The sequence below is a fragment of the Diadema antillarum genome, unplaced genomic scaffold (assembly GCF_040938485.1).
Source record: "Diadema antillarum isolate AM-2024a unplaced genomic scaffold, OU_Dant_1.0 scf00000100, whole genome shotgun sequence".
Classification (NCBI taxonomy): domain Eukaryota; kingdom Metazoa; phylum Echinodermata; class Echinoidea; order Diadematoida; family Diadematidae; genus Diadema; species Diadema antillarum.
In genome coordinates this window covers 1,043,558-1,066,200 of record NW_027270989.1, presented here as the reverse complement: position 1 = coordinate 1,066,200, position 22,643 = coordinate 1,043,558, and the positions used below count along the sequence as shown (strand labels likewise).

The window sequence follows — 22,643 nt, the reverse complement described above, 5'->3', positions numbered from 1 at the left end:
CTATCTTCATTTGTGATTCTTCGAGATACTATGTTTACAGTTGGAAACCATCCCTTTATCCAGAGGTTTATGAAGGGAGTCTTTCAGCTACGCCCACCCAAGCCTAGATACATGGAAATGTGGGACGTTAACCTTGTTTTCAATTTTCTTCGTTCTTGGTCCCCAGCGCACATTTTGGACCTGAAAAAATTGACGCTTAAATTGTGTGTGATTATTGCATTAATCTCAGCACAAAGGATTCAATCATTACACTATCTAAGCTTGGATGGTATGGTGTTAAGAGATAATGCAGTCACCTTTCACCTTCATGATCTCCTAAAACAGAGCAAGCCTGGAAATTACTCACACAGTGTCAAGCTCCAGGCATACCCGCCAGACAGGAGACTTTGTGTAGTCAGGTACTTGCAGGAATACATCAGCAGGACCCGCAGTATCAGAGCTAGTGAACGGTACCTTTTTATTAGCTACAAGAAACCGTATCACAGGGTATCATCTCAAACAATCGCTCGCTGGATTAAGGAGGTTTTGGAGGCTGCGGGTATTGATACAGAGATCTACAAGGCGCACTCTACTCGGGCAGCGTCTACCTCCGCAGCCAATAAGGGAAATTTCCCAGTATCCAAAATACTTGCGCAAGCCGGTTGGGCCAACGAAAGAACCTTTCGCAAGTACTACAACAAGCCCTGTCCTGCTGAGAAAACCTTTGTAGAAACAATTATCAAAAAATAGACTGTGAAGCCCTAAGATTTGGGCAGACATGTCTTGAACTGCCTGAACTTGTGAACTCTTGGAGACACAATATCTCTGCAGCATTCAACCTGAATGAGATTTGCAATGGAACCTCTTGTAAGGTATGCTTCCTACCCCTTTTCGGGGGGGTTGCCTCGAGAATGTAACCACTGGCTTTGAAATCTCATATATGACGTAATCTCTCACGAAATTACGATATAAAATGGAAGATTAAACGAGAACTTACCGTTTGAAGTTTAATATTAATTTTATGAGTAATTGGAGGGTGAGATTACGTCCCACCTCACCCTCCCCCAAATTTCAAACGGTAACTTAATCTCTCGTTATCTTCCTACATCAGTGGTCACATTCTTGCTTCTAATATTGAGTGGCGCGCGCACTAGCGGGATCTCATATATGACGTAATCTCACCCTCCAATTACTCATAAAATTAATATTAAACTTCAAACGGTAAGTTCTCGTTTAATCTTCCATTTCTTCTAACTTTGTGTGAAGTTTGCTTTATAGTTTTGTGTTGAGAATAGTAGCCACATAATATTGTTTTATTTGTCATGTAATTTTACAGTACTCAGTAGCAAAAATCATAATTCTTACTTCTCAATCTATCTTTTCTGTTGCACTATGGATTTAAAAAAAAAGCTCAAAAGTTGCGACTTATGCAACATAATTTGTATGCTTGTTCTCAGTATGACAGTGGGCCTTAACTCATCGAAGACAAGCTGATTTTGCTTTAACATGCATTTTCCATAGACACCTGCCTGAGTATACTTGGAACTAGCCTTCAGTGGGTTAATTGTGATCATATCAGAGCAAAATTGTAAGGGAAAGAAAAACACACTAGTGAATAGTTTTGTGAAGGAAAGAGTGATGTGAACAATCCTATAGACTAGAAGGGACTCAAAAAAGGATTTGGGAAAAGGTTTTCTTTTATTTTAAAAGGGAGAGATGCCATTATCAAATGATTTCATTTCAGTGCAGTCAAAGTGCTGACTGTAACCTGTCACGTAGGTGCACCCCTGCCTTGTGGTTAGGGAATCTATAGGGCTTTTTACACTTGTAAAATTTTGCTTAGCCCCGGACCAACGGTGGGGCTAAGGGGGGGGCCTTAGCCCCACCGTTGGTACGGGACTATCCTTAGCCCACTTTCTGTTTACACTCGTTTTTGCCAAAGTGGGCTAGCCCCACCGATAGTACGGTACTATCTGGCCCTGCAAAATAGCAGGGGTTAGCACCGTAATTGCGGTGCTAGCACCGCAATTGCGGTGCCAAGCAAGTGAGTGTAAACAGAACGAAAAAATAATCCTGGGCTAAGCGACGGAGACGAAGTCCGACCCTCATTGACCAATCAGAAACGAGGTAATCAAGTGCTGCCGGTGCGTGCGTGTACATGTACAGTACACAGCGTAATTATGAATATTCATGTGGTTTGGAAAGTCCGGGGCTAAGAAATACGAGTGTAAAAAGGTCAGTTTTCTCCTTAGCCCCGGACAAGAGATAGTACGGGACTAATTGGCGAGTGTAAAAAGCTGAAAAAATTGGTACGGGACTAACGATAGTCCTGGGTGAGAGAAAGTCCGGGGTTAAGAAACACAAGTGTAAAAAGCCCTTCAGAGACTTGAGGGGAAAAAGTCACTCCAATATGTCACATGAGAGTGGCCCCTGCAAGATAGCAGAACAAAAAAGGTCATTACTGTTTATATTGGAGTGACACAAGGAAATAAAAAAAGCCAGAATTATCCAGCCTAAACTCAAGTAAGGTATTCCAGTACCATCCTTCCTTGCTCCCCTCGCTCCCCTGTCTCCCTCGCCCCAATCTGGGAGGGCGCGGCAGCACGGAGATGCAGCAGATTCCAATTCATATCTGACAGAACACAATCTGAGACCAGTTCTTCAAAGTGTCAGACAGAATGTGGATGGATTAAAGAGATTGGGAAAGGTAGAGCTAGGGGTCGTATGTGGATGAGAGACAGGGAGTCCATTAGGGACCAGGATGCACATCAGCGTTCATGACTCAGATGATGAGGGGAGGTCGAGGGATGGGAGAGCCAGATGGTTGGTGGAGGAGGGGTGGGACATAGCAGCATTGCCCTTTCATGTCTTGACAGTTTTGCTGTAGTGATATGAAGGGGGGGGGGGGGGGGACTCTACGAAGGCATCTCTTAGGATTGAAGTTGCCACATTTGGCATGTTTACATTCAAGAAAGTTTACCAACTTCCACTCTATTCTTTTTTTTCAATATGAATGTCAATGGCATCATCATGGGAAGTAACAGAATTTGTTATTTTATGTTCTGCAATGTAATACACACTATTATGATGTCTTGTACATTTAAGCTGTCCTCATTGGTCGTTTTATTTGAAGAAGACATTCTCTCATGGGTGGTCGTTTTATAGGTGACTTTGTATTCAGTAAAAACTTACAAGGTAAATAAAATTTGGCTTTGAATTTGGATGTTTTGATTTGGGTGAATACCTGACTATTATGGCAGACTCACTCAAAGAGAAGTACATGTACCATTCTCATGAAGTAGTGATGAAATTGCACAACCAGAAAGATTCACAATTCTGTTTAGACTGTTTTGATATAATGTCTAATGTGACATTCCAGGTATTTGAATTACTTTTTGATGATTTCAGCACTTGACTTTTCCCTCACAGTTGATGAGGATGATTTGTAAACAAGAAGATATATAAATTGGAGAAAGGTCTTATGCATATTGATGGGCAGAAGGGATTCTCTCGAAAGACTTTCTGTGGTTTGTGTTTCTGTGGAACATCTCTATTTGTTGAGCTCTGAGTGGACCATGTTCCTCGTGTGTCTAGCATTCCATTACCTTGTGTCAAGACACGACTTTCATCAAATCATTTGTTTTACCAGAAATGCTTTTCACACTTGTAGTCTGTGAGGCCTGCCACCATATTTGATAAGCAAACTGAAGAGCAAGTCGTGGACCGATCCTCAAATCAGGGCTGTGGTGGTAATTAAGGTTGCTGTGGTTAATTGGCAGGGATTAAAGAGTCACGGCTCAATGCGAAGAAGCACATTTACTCTGTTTACAGAGTGACCAATGTCCATCGCAAACATAACTGACCGCCTACTTCAGATGCCGATTGTCACATGCCGCTTTCTGGGATGCTCGACTGCTCTTCCAAACAATGGGTGCTTTCACACTAGCATTCAAAGTTCCCCGAGGAGCCTTGATGAAAAATCACATGCTGTCTATAAAGAAAAGATAGCTATGGGGGTTGGAGGGAGAATATTCTGCCAAAGTATCACCACACTATTCACATTTCATGAGTTAACCATTAACCATCTGCTGTTTCCTTCAATACCGTTTCATGGGATCATCGTGAGTAATCCTGCATAATGATCCTATGGTACTCACATGACAAGAGTAGCTGTGGTAAATAACGTATCATCTACTTTGTAGTATTTTCATAATATTACATATTTCTATCTGGTCATTTCTTTTTAAAATAATATATCCATCTGTCTATCAAATGGAGCAATCCTTTTCTCTGCCCATTTATCAGTGTTTCTGTCCATACATCCAAGACGTTTTTAGGCTATGTTGCTGTCCCGTTTATTCTACATTTCTGTGTATCTATCTGTTACATCTGTCAGCCTATATAAACTTAATACTGTTGTAAGTATTCATCTATTTACCATGCTTTTAAGCTATTATCCTATATTCCTATCTATGCGAGTAAAAATATGTCTGTCTATCCATCCATATCTTTGTCTTTATAGTTGTCCATCCATCCATCCATTTAGCCACCAAGTAATCTGAATCTCTCTGTCCATTCATCTGCCTATCCATCCATCTTTTTTATCAGTCTATCCATATAAAACCTCTTATGTATGCCTACCCATTTTATATCTCTTTTCATCTAACTATCTCCTGCTCCCATCAATTTCAAAAGTTGTCCAGATACATCAACTGCGGTCAACTTTTGGGCAGATACTTCTCCCATCCCCCCCCCCCCCCCTCCACCCAAACAGATGCTGAGCTTCAATCTGGTAGAGTTCAGTGGTTAGCATTCTCTCTGTACTGACCATTCATTCTCAAATGGTCATCTGCAAGAGGGAACAATCAACTGACCGACAAAAGATGGGATGCCTGGGCTAATCTCCAAATTGGGTGATTGAGTCCTAGTCCTAGATCAACCACTAATTGCTCAATGCTACCTTTATTATCCAATCACTGCATTTTCGTGCACACCTGCTTGTGTGTGTATTTGAATATATACATGTACCATGTGTATAAGGGCTTGTTTATATGTGTTCGTGTGTGTGCTTGAAAGTATGTCCAGATGTCTGTCTAAGTGTCTGTGAGTGACAGAGAGAGAGAGAAACAAAATGTATGTAATGTATGTGTGTGTTTGTACAAAAATCATGTATTTGAATGCTTTTATGATTGAATGAGATTCCTGCCTATTGGTAGGAGCTGCACAATTTGGTTATATTAGTTTCATGAGTAATGAAGAGTTCATTTATTCTGCTGTCTTATAGTTATTTAGTTAGCTGGAATTGACTGCTGACTGATTAGATCACATCTCATGAATGCACCATTGCTATGATTTTCTTTTTTCAAATCTATTCACATTTCAGACAACAAAACCAAATTGTTCTTTTCGTATTTGCAATGCAGAGCAGATAAAATATAAAGATATTTTCAATTATCTGTTACTTACTACAAGGCCATTTTGCTTCATTTCTCTGAAAATAGTCTGATGCTCTGGCGCTTTTGACTCCATTTGACCTGTTGCGGTGAATTCAGTGTACAACAAGCTTTTGCTAAATTGTATGAGCTATTATAAAATTGATGACCTGCTCACCACCACCACAATTTCGCTGATTCTAAGAAAAGGACCATGATGAAAGCACACAATGCAGTTTTTCGTGCCAGTTCCAAGACAGAAAGGATGCGGGAGAGTTTGAAGCTGTGTGAAAGGCGCCCTGCGTGCTCATCAACCCAAACATGTAAATGGTCATCACAGTGTAAATCTGTCCAAATCCCAACGACAAAGTCAAGAGTTTGTTTTATAATTCCAGCCATGCCAGTGGGCTGAGGAAGGTCAACATACTATTGTTCTCTTTTCCCCCCGCTCACTGTTTGTCCCTTTGTCCACAGCTGACTAATCGGTCTCTTGGTCCCCCCCCCCCCCCCTTGATGGAAGCCATGTATGCCCTATAGTTGTCATACCAATTCCTATTATTCTTTGTCACATTGGACATCAGGGGTGAGTAATATCACAGGAGGTGGAAACCCCAGTACACCTCCACCAACTGAGTGGTAATAGATGCGGATCCAGTGATGTCAGGTAGCCCATTCATTACTCACCGTTGCATCTGTCCAGTTGCTACCAGAGAAACCCTTCTTATAGGACTGCCACGTTGGTTTTGAGATCATTTTGGGACACATTTTCCCTCCCACCTGTTGCCGACCGAGAGCCGAAGCATCGATCAGTCGATCGGTAGTCACTCATGCTACTACTTTTCCCCGTTATTGGTCTTGTATTACTGGGGTTTATGATAATGTTGGCAACTTTCCAACCACACAGCACAAAACTTCAGTGGATCAATCCCATCTATTTATCATGGAGTGGAGGTGAGTTAAAAGTTACTGTGTGATTGGCTACTTAGTGTTGTAATGAGCACTGTATAAACTGTAAAGCCAGAAATCGTCGCGTGCATGAAACTTTTCCAAATTCAACGAGGAGCCAAGATTCACAAAGTAAAATGCACTCAAAAGTTATTGTCTACAAAATGTATTGAATGCCAGTAGTAATTTGTGCAAGTTTTATGCTTAGAAAAAGGCTGTCAGCTCTAATTGCTGGAAAGATTCATGCCGCATGTGTTTCTTATTTTACGGTAGTGTGCAGGTCTTTTCCCCATCCATTCTTCATCCCCCTATTAGAGTATCATTGTTTAGCAGTAGTTTGAGATGAAATGGGATTATAGATTTATCAATATTTAGTAAATATGCAAATTTAAGGGCTATCATTATCAAGCTGCAGAGAGAAGATTGATCATATTCATATGTATATGCACACACCCACATATATATATGTATATATATATATATATATATATATATATATATATATGTATATATACGTATACAGCTGTATATATATATATATATATACATAAATTTATATATATGTGACATGCATAGAGGCTCTCTTCATAAATACTGTTGTGAAGCATGCTCATGCAGGATCTGATTTTTGAAGGATTAAATTTCTGTTCTTTCATTGAGTCTCTGACAGGTCGTCTTGTCTTGGGTTGTTGTTTCAGGGAGCATCGTCTGTGATGATTTCGAAGATCATGAAATGCAGGATTTTGCACTGCATTTATTAAGATGTAGGGAGAGGGATACATACACGTTAAATAGAAGTGATCAACTCCTGCCTCCAGTCTAACTTTACACTTTCTTCATTTGCCCCCATTTTGATTGGCAAATTGGAGATCTGTCAAGTGGACGTAGCTAGTGCTCATTGTTCATTGTAGGGAGAGGGGAAGAACGATAATGATGAAAAATGAGCTTGTTTAGTTTTGTCTTGCCTTTTACCTGGGAAGGTTTCATGCTCGTCAGCAATTCTTTGTAAGGAGCAAGGTCTGACTTCTCTGGCTCTCTCTGTGTCCCCCTTTGGCGTGACTCTGTGTTAAGGAGACGGGGGAAAGACTGCATCAATGGAGTGGTAGGACATTGACTGACCTTGAGGAGATGGTTTGAATAGGTGCTGGATAATGCATTTTTCAGTCCTTCGGAGAGAAGGTGTCTTTTATCGCCGTATCAAAGTGTCGCTTTAGCGCCGGAAAGGTGGCGACACATTTTCGGTAAAAGACGGGAATGACACCTTCTCTTTTTAAGTGCCACCGCAGGTGCGAGAGAAGAGAGTCAGTATTTCTTTCACATCTGCAATAGGTCTGGAGGATTGCTTGTATATCATGAACATGTGGAACCACTTCAGTCAGCAGCCAAATTCAAATGAGCACTGACATGACAAAACTTTGCAAATGCAACCATACCAAACAGTGAGTGAGACATCTATCGTATTCATGTTTTTTTTTTTTTTTGTAACATGGTCAGCCATGACTGCAGCATGGCATATGATCTATCTTCTTGTAATATTATTACTTTTTTTTTCTTTCAGAATGCTACATCAGTCCATTAAAATGGTATTCTCGAAAAAAAGAAAATAAAATGTTTCCGGTAATGTTTAGTGAAGATGCTGAAAGAGAGAGAGAGAGATTTAGTAAAGTTTGATGTGTATGTCTCACTCAAAGATATACAAGATGTATTGCTGTCATGTTTTCACAAAAAAACAACAACCCAGGAACAATGTTTTGTATTGCTTCTATAACACAGTAATTCTGGTATGAAAACAGGGTCAGTTTTTAAAAGTTGGCATGTAACCTGAGACATTGGCAACAAAATGTTTCACAGTTACAAAAACTGGCACTGCTCCATTATGAGAGGAATGGCTTATTGTAACTTTTTTAAAGAGCTGTGCATTGGAAAGAGAAAAAAAAGTTTGTCAATTTTTGCGAGTTTTCTTCTAAGAGTCATCATGTAGCCGTATTTGCAATACACTCTTCATTCATGACAATGAACTGAATGTCTTTATTTGGTATTCGCTCACAGAGTTAATTTTTTATCAATCAAATTGCATTCCATTGTCTTCTGAGGTGCAAAAAAGAGAAGAAATATCATGATTGCAAAAACTGTCAGCTGATAGAGGCAAGAGAAAGGGAAGGGGATAAATTGTGTCAGCATTTGATAGAATTCAATCTGTTTGGGATTAGTCAGAGTTTTGTGAATAGCGCAGACAACCATTGTTTCTCCCTAACACGCCCAGGCGCTCTGTGACGACGGGACTTTTCCTGATTCGTCCTCCGCACTTGGTGTGCCTCTATGTACACTCAATTTTCGTCACACCCGCACTTCTACGTCTGCCTGCAGGAACGAACGGTTGGGGTTTGGGGTTCAGGTTGATTTGGGCCGACGATTGGGATCTCATATGTCCAGCTAATCTGCAGCTCCAACCGGTCCGATCCACTCTGGTGAAGAAGCCCCCTGTGTTTGGGTCTCTTTTTTTTTTTTTTTTTTTGTCTCTTTGATTTTGATAGCTCATGCTTTGAAAGGTAGCCTTACCTTTTTATGGCTGCCCAGCTTGTAATCCATGTTACCATTGCTGATGCAGTTCCTTTTCTGTTTCAGAGCAAGAATCACTGGTATATACAGATATATATATATATGCAAGCTATTTTGCTTTCGGTAAGGCATCCTATGTCCTCAGCTGTGTCACTGTGGCGTGTTTCGGTTGAATTCCTCATGCTCATTGAACAGACTGCCAGGAATGTGGAGAATGATGGACAGAAAGGCCGGAGGAGATTCCGGCGTATCGCTTTAGGAGTAGGGAAGTGGCAAGAGTTATGATTGCAGGAGAGTAATGTCTGAAATATATACACCAACCAATTGCTTACCATTATTTCTTTTGTGAGGTCATCGTTGATTTCATTGTGTGAACATCGAGTTTAAATCTTCATGACAGTGGTTGAAATGTGACATGCAACAGTGATCAAAATGGATACTCTGAGCCAATGGGTACAATTTTGTCTTTTTGAGAAATTTGATGATATTCACAAGGGCATGTTTTTCTGTAAATCATCCAGGTTTACTTGATATTCCTCATTTCTTTTTTATGACTCACGACCTATATCTACATACAATCTTTTTTCTTTAGTTTCTTTCTAAGTTTGTTTTGAACTTTGAGAGAAAAAAGAGCTCTGAACGGCTTTAAACACCAAGTTTATTTACATTCTCTTTGTGCACAATTTCCTCTTTGTTAGAAATGTCTTCAGTCAATTACAATTCAGTTGTAGATGTACTAGATGATTCCTTTCAGGTTTTGATTGGAGACATAGTCATTAGTGCAGGAGACAGACTTTTCAATTGCATTCAATTGATGATAAAGAGATGGAAGTCATTAGCTAGCAACCTGATCTACAAAAATGAGTGTAGGTTGCCCCTCGGACCCGATTCACCTGAATTGATATCGACTAAAGATGTCATCTGAGAGATCTTTGTGCTCATTATCATCAAGTTTGCTGAGATGTGCCGGTTGGATGATTTCACAAAGCTGCAACAGAGCAAAGGCAAATTGGATTTTCATTTCAGGAAAATGCATTTATAAAGTGGAAGTTTCAATTTGAAGTGTATCAGCTGTGATTATGTGGTTGAATTTGGATGAAATTGTATTTGCCAGTAAATCACATCAAAGCGATTTGAGTCTCCAGCAGATGTCTGACTTCAGTATGCTTTACAAAACCAGCAATAGAAGCTGTCCCTCTCTGTCACACACACAAACAAATGTACAAACACAAGTAGATGTTAGAGACACACATACAGTCATCTGACAAACATACAAACTTATTATATACCTACATGCACCTGTGTAACATGTGAATGCATGTGGAAATATTATGTGCATGACATGCATTAGATGTCAGCCATCAGTCTATAAGATGAAACCAAAGATTAGCTTTACAGACACATGTTCCTACATGCTTAAGAGACTGAATATACTTCATGCAGAGTCCACATCCTGCCTGTAATGATTGTAGCTGTTTTACATGTTTATGAAAAGATGCAAAGAAAGTTGGAAACAGAAAGAAAGAGAGAGAGAGAGAGAGAGAGCACGGAACTGCTATTTAAAGCTTATTCTAGCAATTGCCTCTGCCATTCATCTGTTCATCTGTTGATTCCAGCGAGTAGTTAATCAATTATGCATTTGCCCCGCATCACAGCTACTAGTAGTCTTACTAGAGATCAAAGAGTGTGTTTTCTTACTCGCTTTTCCCTTCTGGAAGCCAGGCTGTTATTGGAATTAACACTTCATCCATTCTCTAGCTGGCTGAGAGCTTTTGGTGTAGTAGCACGAACCTGATGTTTTCTCGCATCTCTGCTCTCAATTGCATTCATCATTAACAAGGCTTTTGACTTTCGGCAATGTCAGAGCCGCATCACTCTGGAGGATACCACTTTCAAAGGACGTATCTTGGAGTGATGTCCTGTTTAGCCCATATTTTGCTGGCTTGTTAAAATGGATTAGCGTGCACCTACATCCCAGCATCACCACCTTTAGGTGTATTCCATCACCTCAATTTTATTTTACAACTCCTTGGGGGAGACTATCTTATGAGGGGTCAATGACCATGCGTTCATGCCTGGTTGCCTGGTTGCGGGGAGGAAACCCACCGTTAGATTTCTTGATTGGATGTCACAGGCGACTCTCTTCTGTTTGGTAGGTTTTTGCTGATCCTGACAGATTATGATGACAGGGAGGCTGCCGACGCAATTAAACAGAAAGAAGATGTATGGAGATGTGGAGGGAGAGATTTGGTAAAGATGGAGACTGTAAGATATGCAAGCTATATATAAAAGAGATAGATAGGTAGATAGATGGATGGATATAGATAGATAGTGTGAGAGATAGAGAGAAAGGGAGAGAGAGACTTACAATGCTTATAAACCCGTTGAGGACGAGTCCCGAGTATACTCGGGCAGGGGTCTATGGGAAATGCGTGTTGTAGCAAAATCAGCCCGTCCTCAACGGATTAATACATGGCATTCGTGTTGACAGCAACGTTTGATATTCACTGTACTTTAAAGACAATATTGCAGCTGACACAAACATTGTGTGTTTCTCTGTGTTTGTATATGTAGGTAATAATGTATACACGTCGGCATGTGCATATTTTTCTCAAGCATACTTATGGGTTAATTTTTGTCTCATGTAGATGGAAACACAAAGACAGTTAAAGATAATTTTGAGATAGAAGTACCGGTAATGAAATAATAAATTGAGGATGGGTAAATGAGAGCTATATCAGAGATATATTTCAAGAGAAACCAATTCATAAGTGTGTGCTGAACAATGATGTGGTATTATATGTGGGAAAGTTAATGTAATTGCTATACTGTACAACCCATAGTTGACAATACACAGAGAATGATTGCTTGGTGTAAGACAGAAAGAGAGAGAGAGAGAAAGAGAGGGACTCTCATAAGTGGCTAAAAAGAGATAAAACATATATTGTTGGTGGGGTGACAAAACCTCGTATCTCAAAAATGTCAAATGTTCAGGAGAGCTAAAAAACATGGCTGCCACAACATGTAAGTCAATGGAAACAGCCAACTTTTATTTATCATTTGTGACCATATTTTTGCAGATGGGCATATAAGGATTGGGAATTACATAGTTATGGTTCCTAGCTTCAATATAATGAAGAAAACTCATTTTCACCAAATATTGAGATACGAGGTTTTGTCACCCCACCATCGATATATTGTTTTGAGTAGTGTCCTGGGAACTGAATGCGGGACAGGGGAGGAAAATAATATTTGTGTTATGTCATTTGGAATACTTCATCCATCATTTTTACTCTGGTAGTTCACTGGTAAAGGGTCTGGGAGCCTCTTAATCTTACTTTTTGATACTTTTAATTACTTTTTAATACATTGTCTTTCAGTCAGAGAGTAATAATGAGTTCATATCTTCACTTGCTAAACTCTACTGCGACTCAGTCCATATTGCTCTTACTGTTGTAATAAATATTATTGGATACTGTATAACATACATTGGCAGTGTCCTTCTTTCTTTATGTGTTTATATGTGTGTCACAGTATCGCTGATCTCTATGTAAGTATATACACAGCCAAAGAATCTCGACTGGGATGGACCATTACCGATGAGTGTACACTTCGATACACATATATTTGCTGATGGGCACTACTTGTGGTTTTCTAATGTACCCTGGTGGGCAGTGAATGACTATTGATTCGATCAGACCATCCATGTCTCCCCACACTATGGGGTCTTTAATATGTCAGAGGTTAAATACATTTCATTAATTTGCATTTTCTTGCCCTGACAGATTAACCCATTGGGGACATCCTGATTTTGCTACAACACGCATTTCCCATAGACACTTGCCCGAGTATACTTGGGACTCGTCCTCAACGCGTTAAGACTAAAGTTAACCTGCGGTCCAATTGAATGTCTTGATTGGTGTTCCTCTTTGCCCTCACAGATTCAGGATACAGCGACAACGTGGCTGATAGCGCCTCGGCTGCATCATCATTTTCTTCTGCATCTTCCACCGCTTCTTCCTCTTCCACTGTCCCGCCCTCGTCCACCTCTGCATCCTGCTCCTGCTCCTGCCCGTCGGTGTCCATCTCCTCCTCCTCCTCCTCCCAGATGACCTCCAGGGTGACCGCGGACCTCTACGGGCGGCTGGACGACCTGGTGAGGCTGCCCCAGCCGGCTGGGGAGGAGGGTGTGTGCCATGTGCTCCAGAAGCGATGGCAGTGTGGAGAATGCATGGTAGGTGATGTTTAAGCCTTCTGTGTGCCATGGACTTTGGACAGTGTGTACAATGCTGTAGAGTTTCTTGAGCCAATCAGCAGTCAAGGCACACAAAGGATTAAGGTCTTAAAGAGTTAAAGGGTTAAACTTGTGAGTAAGTAGGTACCCCTTCACCTGTCTAACTTGTAGTACCAATGTGCTGATTTCATTTTGTATGTTTTCCAGGACCAGATTTGCAAGCAGAAGAAATAGTTCAAAGTCCAAAGACAAGCAGCTACCAAATGAGGAAAGGCTGTGAGAATATCTCCTGTGATGAGATTTAGAGTGCGATATAATTTTGATTAGATTTCATGATTATGTTTTAAGATCATTACTTAGCTTAAGGAAAAAGAGATGATGCATTATATTTCTTGAAGAATAAGTGTTAATCATGTGTTCATTTTATGTAGGATTTTTGTGCTGCGGAAGGTGTATCTAGGACTCAGTGCATTAGATTTTGACAAAATCAGCCAGTCTGCCTCAAATTGTACTGAGAATTTTGTTGAATCTTTCATTCTGTGGTCTTATTCAATCAATTCAGACCAGACTAGGACCCATCCTTCTTGCACTGAACCCCCAGAGGGGCCCAACGCAGGACCGCCTCCTAGAGTGTGGCCAGGCCGGCCCCCACCACCACTACAACACCAACGACCACACCCACCTCCAGAGACTGGTCCAGCATGTTCACTCTCAGCTGGTGGAGAACCAGCGACCACAGGCTGTCATCCTCAGGTGAGTGTCCACTGAACCACACCCAGTCCTAAACGTGCACACTCCTATTAAAAGATATTTTGGCTCTCTGTAGAAATACAGATACATTCACAAAGACAGTGTGTGTATACATTCTTCTACCTCTTCATGGTATCTTTAGATATTACAGGGTTTTATAATCACATGTGAACAGGACTCAACATTTCTTCTTCCGTTTTCAGAGTGCAGCTTCATGCGTGAAGATTTTGCTTTGACGCAGTAGCCCTGGGCCACTAGAAATTGATGTGGGCCCCCCAAATTTCCAAAAAGGTTATCTTTTGGTAGCCCAATCTTGCAGCTGGAATCAAAAAGGAGCTTTTATATTTCCTTCTTATTCGAGCCACCAAAATTTCAAATTAAAAGATTTTAGTGTTGAGCCCTGTGTGAAGTGAAGCAAGTGCTTTGGAAAAGCCAGCTCCGTTTGTCATCGAAAATCAAAAAGTACCAGCTGAAAACCACCATCTAACATCCAAGAACTCCATTCCAAGTTAGTGGGGATGAGAGTGGTGGTGGGGGGGGGGGGGGGGGGAGGAGGGGAGAAGTTAGAAACAGCCCAGGAGAAACATTAGGTCGTGACCTCAATTTTTGAGTGTGCCTGCCTTACCCATGAATAGGACATTACTGACACTCTACACGTTGAGCGGGTGTAATGTTGTGTCGGTCCGGCGCAGTGTTTAAGGGGGGCCTTTCATTAAAGCTCTGCGATGGCAGTGTCGTGGAATCTTGAATTCAATCATTTCGCAACGAGCTGAAGGGGAGGAGGAGGAGGAGGCACTCGGTAAGAGGCTCTCGGCACCGAGCATCTAGTTTCCCCTTTCCGACCCATTGTGCCCAGCGCGCTCGATTTCGGCATAGTCTTTCGGAGTGAGACCCAATTGTGCTCTTCAAAATGGCCAGAATATCCGGGGCAGTCGTATAGTTGTCCACCTGACACAGCTCTTGATGTCTGCCTCTTGGCATTGACGTAACTTTTTGTTGCCAAAGACTTGATTTGTTGTTTTCCTCGTTTCTCCACCTTGATAGTACCAGGTTTCTGTAGAGGATTAGAAGGTCAAAGATAGCGTTTTTCTGAAACTATCAAATGTGTTTCCTTCTGCACCTTGGTTTTCATCATAAGTTTTTTTTTTAGAGGTACAATAGAGATAATGGGAAAAAAAGTTTTGAGATAAAATTAGACCTACCCCCCCCCCCCCAAAAAAAGGCTTACAAATGAGGGGTCAAGGAAGATTTTTCTTCTTCTTTTTTTTAGATGTCTAGAGTATGTAGCTGTAGTACATAAGTATAGTTAATGGTTGTCATTATGTGCTTCTACTGCATTGCAAATGACCATTTCAGTGTAATTACAGTGCTGTGTTAGCAGTGCTTGTTGGGATGCTTGATGTTTTCAAGGTAATAGCTTTTGGAGCTTATAGGCCTATGCTAAATAGTATATATGTAGGTGCAGTAGAAGTTTTAGTTTAAATGATTTTAATGAATGATCATGTACAACAATTCTTGTCCCTCTGGATGAATTGCTGGTATTTAAGGGATGGTATGGTATTGGACGTGGTGAGGATTGAGCTTTTATCTTTCATTTTTGTGAGATACTTCGAAACCACTTTATAAAATTTGAAGAGCATACAATTCTAAGAGTACTTCAAAGTTTATTTGATGAAAATCAGTTTTGAAATGGCGGAGATATCCAAAAACAAAGTAAAACAAAATGATCCTAATAAAAGGTGTGTTCCATCTTTTATTAGGATCACTTTGTTTTGGATATCTCATCCAATTCAAAACCAATTTTCATCAAGTAATTTTTGAGTTCCTCTTAGAATTATATGCTCTTCGATATTTCATAGGAAGTTTTAATTATCTCAAAAATCATCATAAAAAAAACGTTGGAAACCTGGAGCCCCTTTTCAACTGAAACTGCACCATCCTTGTAACGTAGTGGACGTACCAGTAGACTTCTGTGGGAGATATGGTGAAGTACTTGTAATGAGGTGCCCCCCCCCCCCCCCCCCCCCCCCCCCCCACAGCGGTTCCATGGACACGAAAGCATGGAGATGTTTCTGTGTTGTGCAGAACAAGCAGAAGTTTCAACTTCCATTCAGGTTTATGAAAACCCTTGCTGAATTTATGAAATCTGTAAATATTTGGATCCGTGCCTCTGTAAAATGTTTGCACTGAGTTGTCAAATAAGAACTGTCAAATCTTGTTCAGGGTTTAAAGCTTTGATATTCTGTTGCTGGCTGCATGCACTAGCTGTCACACTGCTGCCTCATGGTAAACAGTTTGTGAAATATCGACATTCGCCCAAGCTGCCATATTGAATTGAAGAAAAAATTGGTACCGTGGGGCTGCGGTATGTACAGTGCATGGGCATGCGTGCCGGCTTGATATTCTAATCAATTTGCGGTAAATGAAGACAGCTCCCGACACCCTCTGGGCACGGATTTTGACACGTATGCCAATCTTCTGTTTTTTCCCCCCTCACCACTCACTTGTCCTTGGAAAGTGATCATATCTGGGGGCAATGCAGGAAAAATATTGACAGAGATGCACAAACATTTTCAATGCAAGCAGCACAGAATGTATTTGCTACATCTTTTGTGCTGTATTTGCTACATCTTTATTTTCTTTACAAGTGAGTGTGTGAGTGTATGTTTGCCTGTGTCAAATGAACCTGTGTCGTTGACATTTGTTGAGTGTAAGGCTCTCATGTGCCTCATACGCACTGGACATTAACCTGTTGAAGACTAGTCCCGAGTATACTTGGGTAGGTGTCTATGGGAAATACATATCGTAGCAAAATCAGCTTGTCCTCAACGGGTTAATGCTGTGCATTTAAAGTTGTAACCATCATGGATTGTTCTGTACACCATCACTGAATCCTAAAGTCTTATACAGGGTTTTGAGTATATTGTGGATCATGTAGTATTTTCCAATCATTTGCATGGTGGAGTGTTGGTGAGCACTTCACTCACCAAATCTGCAAACTTTAGGCTAACTATAACTGTTGATTTAGTGTCTTAGTTGTTCACGATAAGATTTTTGTGGGTGATCTAAGTGATGAGATATTTTACTGGCTGGGAAAAGAAAATTGTGGCAGGCATGCAAATGTGCAAAACTATAGTAACCTGAAATGATATTCTACAAATTATTGTGGCCTGAAAATTGGTTACTTTCTTTAATCTCTATTAATGTAAGGTATATCTGCTGTAATCTATTCATGAATGATAAAAAGCTGTCTCATAAAGTTCTTGATTTGCATGAGGGTGAACAACACATCAAAGAGAAGCAAAAGCTGTTTTGGTCGTGTAAACTTAGGCCCGACTTTTAGAAAATTATTTGTGATAAATCTTGTGAGAAGAATTATTTGTGATAAATCTTGTGAGAAGAATTATTTGTGATAAATCTTGTGAGAACAGTCTTCATGCTGATGGTCCCATAATTTCTACCAATTTGATCTGTACACAATGACAGCTTTGATAGAAAGATCACAATAGGTGGACATTATTCAGAGCTAGATGGGGTGTATCTGAAGCATAAATGTAAAACACATGAACTGCTTGCATTCAACAGAGCATCAGAAACCGTGAAATCTGATATCTTCCAGGGGTACATGCATACATTTCAAGTTTGGATATGGTATGTACCATCAGTCCGCCTGCAAGGGATTGACAAAAACTTAGTTTTAAAAAGTTCTTCTCTCCGGCTTCTTGCAGGGCAATTTTGCCAAATTAGTATGCCTAATGAGTCTTTGGCAAAGTTGACGGAGCATGCGAAATGGACCCAAACCTTCCAGAGGCCCACCGCAAACAGAGTGCGGCCGAAACACAGGAGGATTCCGAACAGTAATAAAGCCACTCTCGGGTAAAGGCAGTCAATATTTGTGTGAGACTTGTAGAATCAATAGCATGTCCCGCTTCCGACAGCTCCAATTGATTCACCAGTAGACGAGACAGCACGAGGAGAAGCGCTAAAATGGATGCGAAAAGAAAACCGTGCCCTCAGGAAGTTATGACAGTTGGCATTGTGACTCCATTGCGGAAGGCAAGCCCCTGTCTGCGATATTAAATTTTGTCGAGGGAATGGCTTTTGGAGCGTTTGGGATGATTTCATTTCCCACGATGCATTGCTCTGAAGATGAGCAGAAGCATCTCCCGTTGGTTTCCACCTTGATGTCTGTTATCATAGGTACCTGATCAACGGCTTTTCCGTGGATGATGGGCTCGGTTTTCCGCAACTTGATTACTTCGCTCGACACGGCACTGAGTATTAAATGCGGGAAAGGTCACGTTCGATTGTTATCGTGGGACCCAATCTCTTGTGCGTCTTGGGCCACGCAGCACAAAGCGCACGCTTGAGTGTCGGTGTTAATTACCCGGGCGCCGTGATTGGCCCTCCAGTTCAATAACTCGTGCCCGCTCGGTGTGCACGCTCCTCTCTCCGTCGCCAGGAAATTAACCCCGACTTGATGTTGATGGTCCTTCCAGCATCGCAGAGTATCCTGGGAGCACTACGGATATGCCCCTTTGGACCAACCCTTACACCCCTCCCTTCTCCCCCCCCCCCCCCCCCCAACCTCCAGAATAAAATGAAATGAAACTAAATAGAGTAAACCTTGATGTTTGTACTCCTCATTTACAGGTGTGTTGCACCGAGGTTTTGAAGGGCTCGGTAAAAATACACCAGTGACCCAGAAAATAGAATTTGTATAGCGGCAATGGATATTGCCTGCTGCTTGCACAGCCAGGCCGTGTCCTGCGGGTCCAAGTGAATGGATTTGCGACGTGCAAAAGAATCTCATTCACTGTGAATGATATGAACGCTTCTGTGGTGTCCATGTATGGAAAATTGTGTAGAGTTTGCATGATGGCATTGAGCAAGATATGGCAATATGAAATAATGCAGAAATTGATAGTTTTCACAGTTATATGTTTTGTGTCTGTATCACATTTTGATGTTTGTAGAATATGTATATATTGCTTGTTGTCATGCTACTATGTTTTGTATATTGATACTCTTTGTTGAAAATGAAAATAAATGAAATGTAAAGATACTTTGAAAAATGGTATGGAGGTTCAATGAGCATACAAGTAGATACCATAATGAACCAAATGAACTGCTATTTCATAATTGAAGTGAATTTTTGTTTGTTCAACTTGAATACTGAAAAGGTTTAGATAAGCAGATATGACAAGTATTACATGATGATTTGCCAACCTGTCAAACTCTAATTGGACTGTAATCAGTCGTCTGGCCTGTGTAAATACAGTTGGACTCTTGTCATCGATCACACAGGATTACTAGTCAATATAAATTGTTGCTGGATCTGCAGTGTTTTCATAAGCTTGAAAGCTAAAGTTCCTGTATTTAGCCCAGCATTTCTAAATCTTTGTGCATTCAGATCTATCTACATACAGGCAGCTTTCTTGACGTCATCGTGTAATGAATCCCAACCGGTCTCTTTCATTTGATTTACTTTATCTTTCTTTTTATTTGTTTTATTTCTCACATTTGAGCAAAGATGTGACAAAAAATAGGAACAAAAGCTGCAATGTAATATTGTGGAAATAACTTTTTTTTTTAAAAACTATAGAAGTTGTTGAACATCATCTTCGAGTATATCAGTAGCATATCAAAAAGTTATTAAAATGTTATCTTTGGCAGAGAGAGAGAGAGATGACAAAAAGAAACTTTGTTATGCTGGTGATTTTTATGAATGATATTAGTGATGCAGCTAGTGTAGTTTTTCCATTATTTACCATAATTTTGTGGTTCTCTTGCTGGTGGGTTTTATCATTGTGAAGAATTTCTTATTCATGCCCCTCAGCATTTCTATGCAGAGTAGATAATGTTGCCACAAATGAGCACTTTCAGTCTCAAGTACCCCTGATAATTGCGGACTGATGTGGTTTTTGTTCTATTGCATATCATGATCATTCATATAAGGGGAGACGGAAATGTCTAGAGAAACACGGAATGACAAGAGAGGACAAATTTCAGATGCATGCACATCCAAACAGATGTAACGAACCCATGATTGTGGGTGGAATATATGGACACGCACGATTGCTCATGCTTTTATGAATGAACTAATTGCTACACCAACTCGCTGCAGCATGCCAGTAGCCAGAGAAGTAGAAATAAACACACACACACACACACACACACACACACACACACACATGCACATGAACATGCACACGCACACGCACACTCACACACGCGCACAAGAGCCCATGACAACCAAGTGAACAGTTCGTGATTCCCTTTGGCATTGAAGATACCAAAAATCAAAGAAAAAGGGAAAGGAAATAAAAGAAATAGAAGGTCTGGCACAATTGTGCACGGAACCAACAATAGCTCTGCTCCATTTTCAGGAGAAATCTATTATTCTTTCTTTTCGGCATTCATATTGTCTGCGTATTCAGCTTTGATTATTGTCAGTTCTGACTTCTAGAAATCCAGACTGTCTGTTATAAGAAACTGCCTGTTACCACACTGAGGGTAAACAGGGCACATATTGATACTCATACAGTTGTATGTCAATGGAAGAATGGTCTTGTCTGGACATTTAAATCTAAAACTGTCATTTGATCAGCATAATCATAAAGGATGAGAGATTTCTGGTATTGTGCTATACAGTCACTTTCTTAATCAACAGGATTCATCTTTGTAAATTAAAGTCTTCGGATTGACTGGAAGTCACCCTGGGCTACATACAGAAAATGCTTGTCAGACATAAATTGCCAGAGGCATGATTTTTCCGAGCTCATGAATGAGTGACCAGAAATGATCCTGTGGTCATGATTAAAAGCTAGAATGCTTGTCATTTCAAGTGGAAAGTCTATCTTTAACCATGTAGCGGGTATTAAGTTTCACATCGAAGCTTTCATCATGATTTTCATTATCTCTTCAAGGATTCCATTGATTCAGCACACTGCAAATCTTTATAGAATAGCAACTCGTTCAACAACAGTGCCTGTGAGCAGAAGTTTTTTTTTTTTTTTTTTTCGTGAAACCTGTGGCAAAGAAGGAAATGTGCAAACATGGCATTATTGCACATAATCCTGTGGTTCAGAATTCAGGGTCATGCTAACAGTCATGATGCATCAGTGCTCACTATTCTGAATATTGATATTTGACCTCTAATCACAGAAAGCCAATATCATTGCAGATTGCAGAATATCTGTCAATATGGTAATGAGCAGAAAATCCGTTTGACTTGTGTGAACATGGCACAAAGAATAGATGAATGGAAAATAGATTGAAAAGGATGCTCCATGAATAGTAAGCTTTATTGCCAGTGAATGGAAGTGTAGTTTGATTTTCACATTAAGTGACAGCACATGAAATGAGTTCTTTGTTTGAGAGAGTTGATGCATTAATGTCATGTGTAGTAATGCTCCCCATATGTTTCAAGGTCATGGAAGCTTGCCACATTTGATTTGCGACACTCATCGATCTCTAATGATGACAAACCATCTACGAAAAGTCACCGAATTGCCAGCTAAGCCTAATTCTTTCTGGGCATTCATCCCAGTCGAATGATTAATGTCTGCGCAATGAGCCGGTCGTCTGATCTCGTTTGTCAGCTGAATTAATGACCCGTTCGCCCCATCGGATTCCCATTCATCATGGCGACCAGTTCGTGCTCAAATCAGCAGCATGTGGTCAAACCACAACATGCATCTGAAGATGAAGCTAACTTCATTCAAAGCTGAAGAGGTCGATAGAAAGAACAAGGCAAATAAATGAAAGTGGTGGTTCATGGGGGGGGGGGGGGGGAGGGAACGGATTGAGGATTAATCTAGGAGTTTGGAAATGTATGCAAATCTTGTGCAAAACCCAAGCATAATACATTTTTCTCGACAGCCAACAGACTTGTCCTAGCAACAGCCAATGAATTCAAATTAGTTTAGATTTGCTGGGTTTGGGGTAACCACAGATTTACAAACGCTATAAATCAAGTGAAAGAATTGCAAATTATTGTCATCATGTGGGAGGAGCTCCATGAAATGCAAAAGTCCTCTGTTGTCCAGGGCAACCTGTCTGTTTCTCATAATAAACATGCAACTATGTTGATAAATAGATTATATATAAAGATATCTAATATATCTTTTAGGTGCATGCAGTTAAACTTCAAGTTCACCTTTTTTTTTTTCAAACAGATCAGCATGGTATGTATATTGCTGTCAGGAACACACACACACACACACAAAATCACCTATCAACCTTAACGAATATATAAAACTCAGCCTTAGTTGCCTGTCATCACTGATTGCATGCTTTATCTGAGTTTTGGTCCATATACAGAGGCGTTTCACACTTATGAAATAACTTGTGTGTGATCACATTTCTCAATGGCATGTCTGAATGAGTTTTACAGTGGCATAGTGTTTTGGCAATGAGATACATTTGTAAATCTTCTTGCCACCAGCCAACTGCATGTGCATTAAACATGGTTAAAGGCAGTTAGAATCAGTTTTAGCTCCATCTTCTCAAATGTGTGTAGAGGTCATGGGGTCAAGACTGCCAATATAATCCCAGAAGTGATCAAAACTCAATGGCATATCCATGCGCATCTCTGGACCATGCATAGAAGTGGCCAAACATGGTCGACTTTAGAAATGTGTTTAGGAGGAACTTAACCTGTTGAAGACGAGTCCCGAGTACATATACTCAGGCAGGTGTCTATGGGAAATGTGCATTGTAGCAAAATCAGTCTGTCCTCA

The 22,643-nt window shown here is 40.5% G+C and overlaps 1 protein-coding gene across 1 annotated transcript in view; it reads left to right on the top strand.

The window, feature by feature from the left end:
* LOC139718828 (unconventional myosin-X-like) overlaps positions 1 to 22,643 on the top strand; it is a 131,858-nt gene that overhangs the window by 79,266 nt on the left and 29,949 nt on the right. The window contains exons 3-4 of the mRNA XM_071630292.1: positions 12,857 to 13,149; positions 13,712 to 13,902. Of these exons, the coding sequence (XP_071486393.1) occupies positions 12,857 to 13,149; positions 13,712 to 13,902 (484 nt within the window). The remainder of the gene's footprint in view (positions 1 to 12,856; positions 13,150 to 13,711; positions 13,903 to 22,643) is intronic.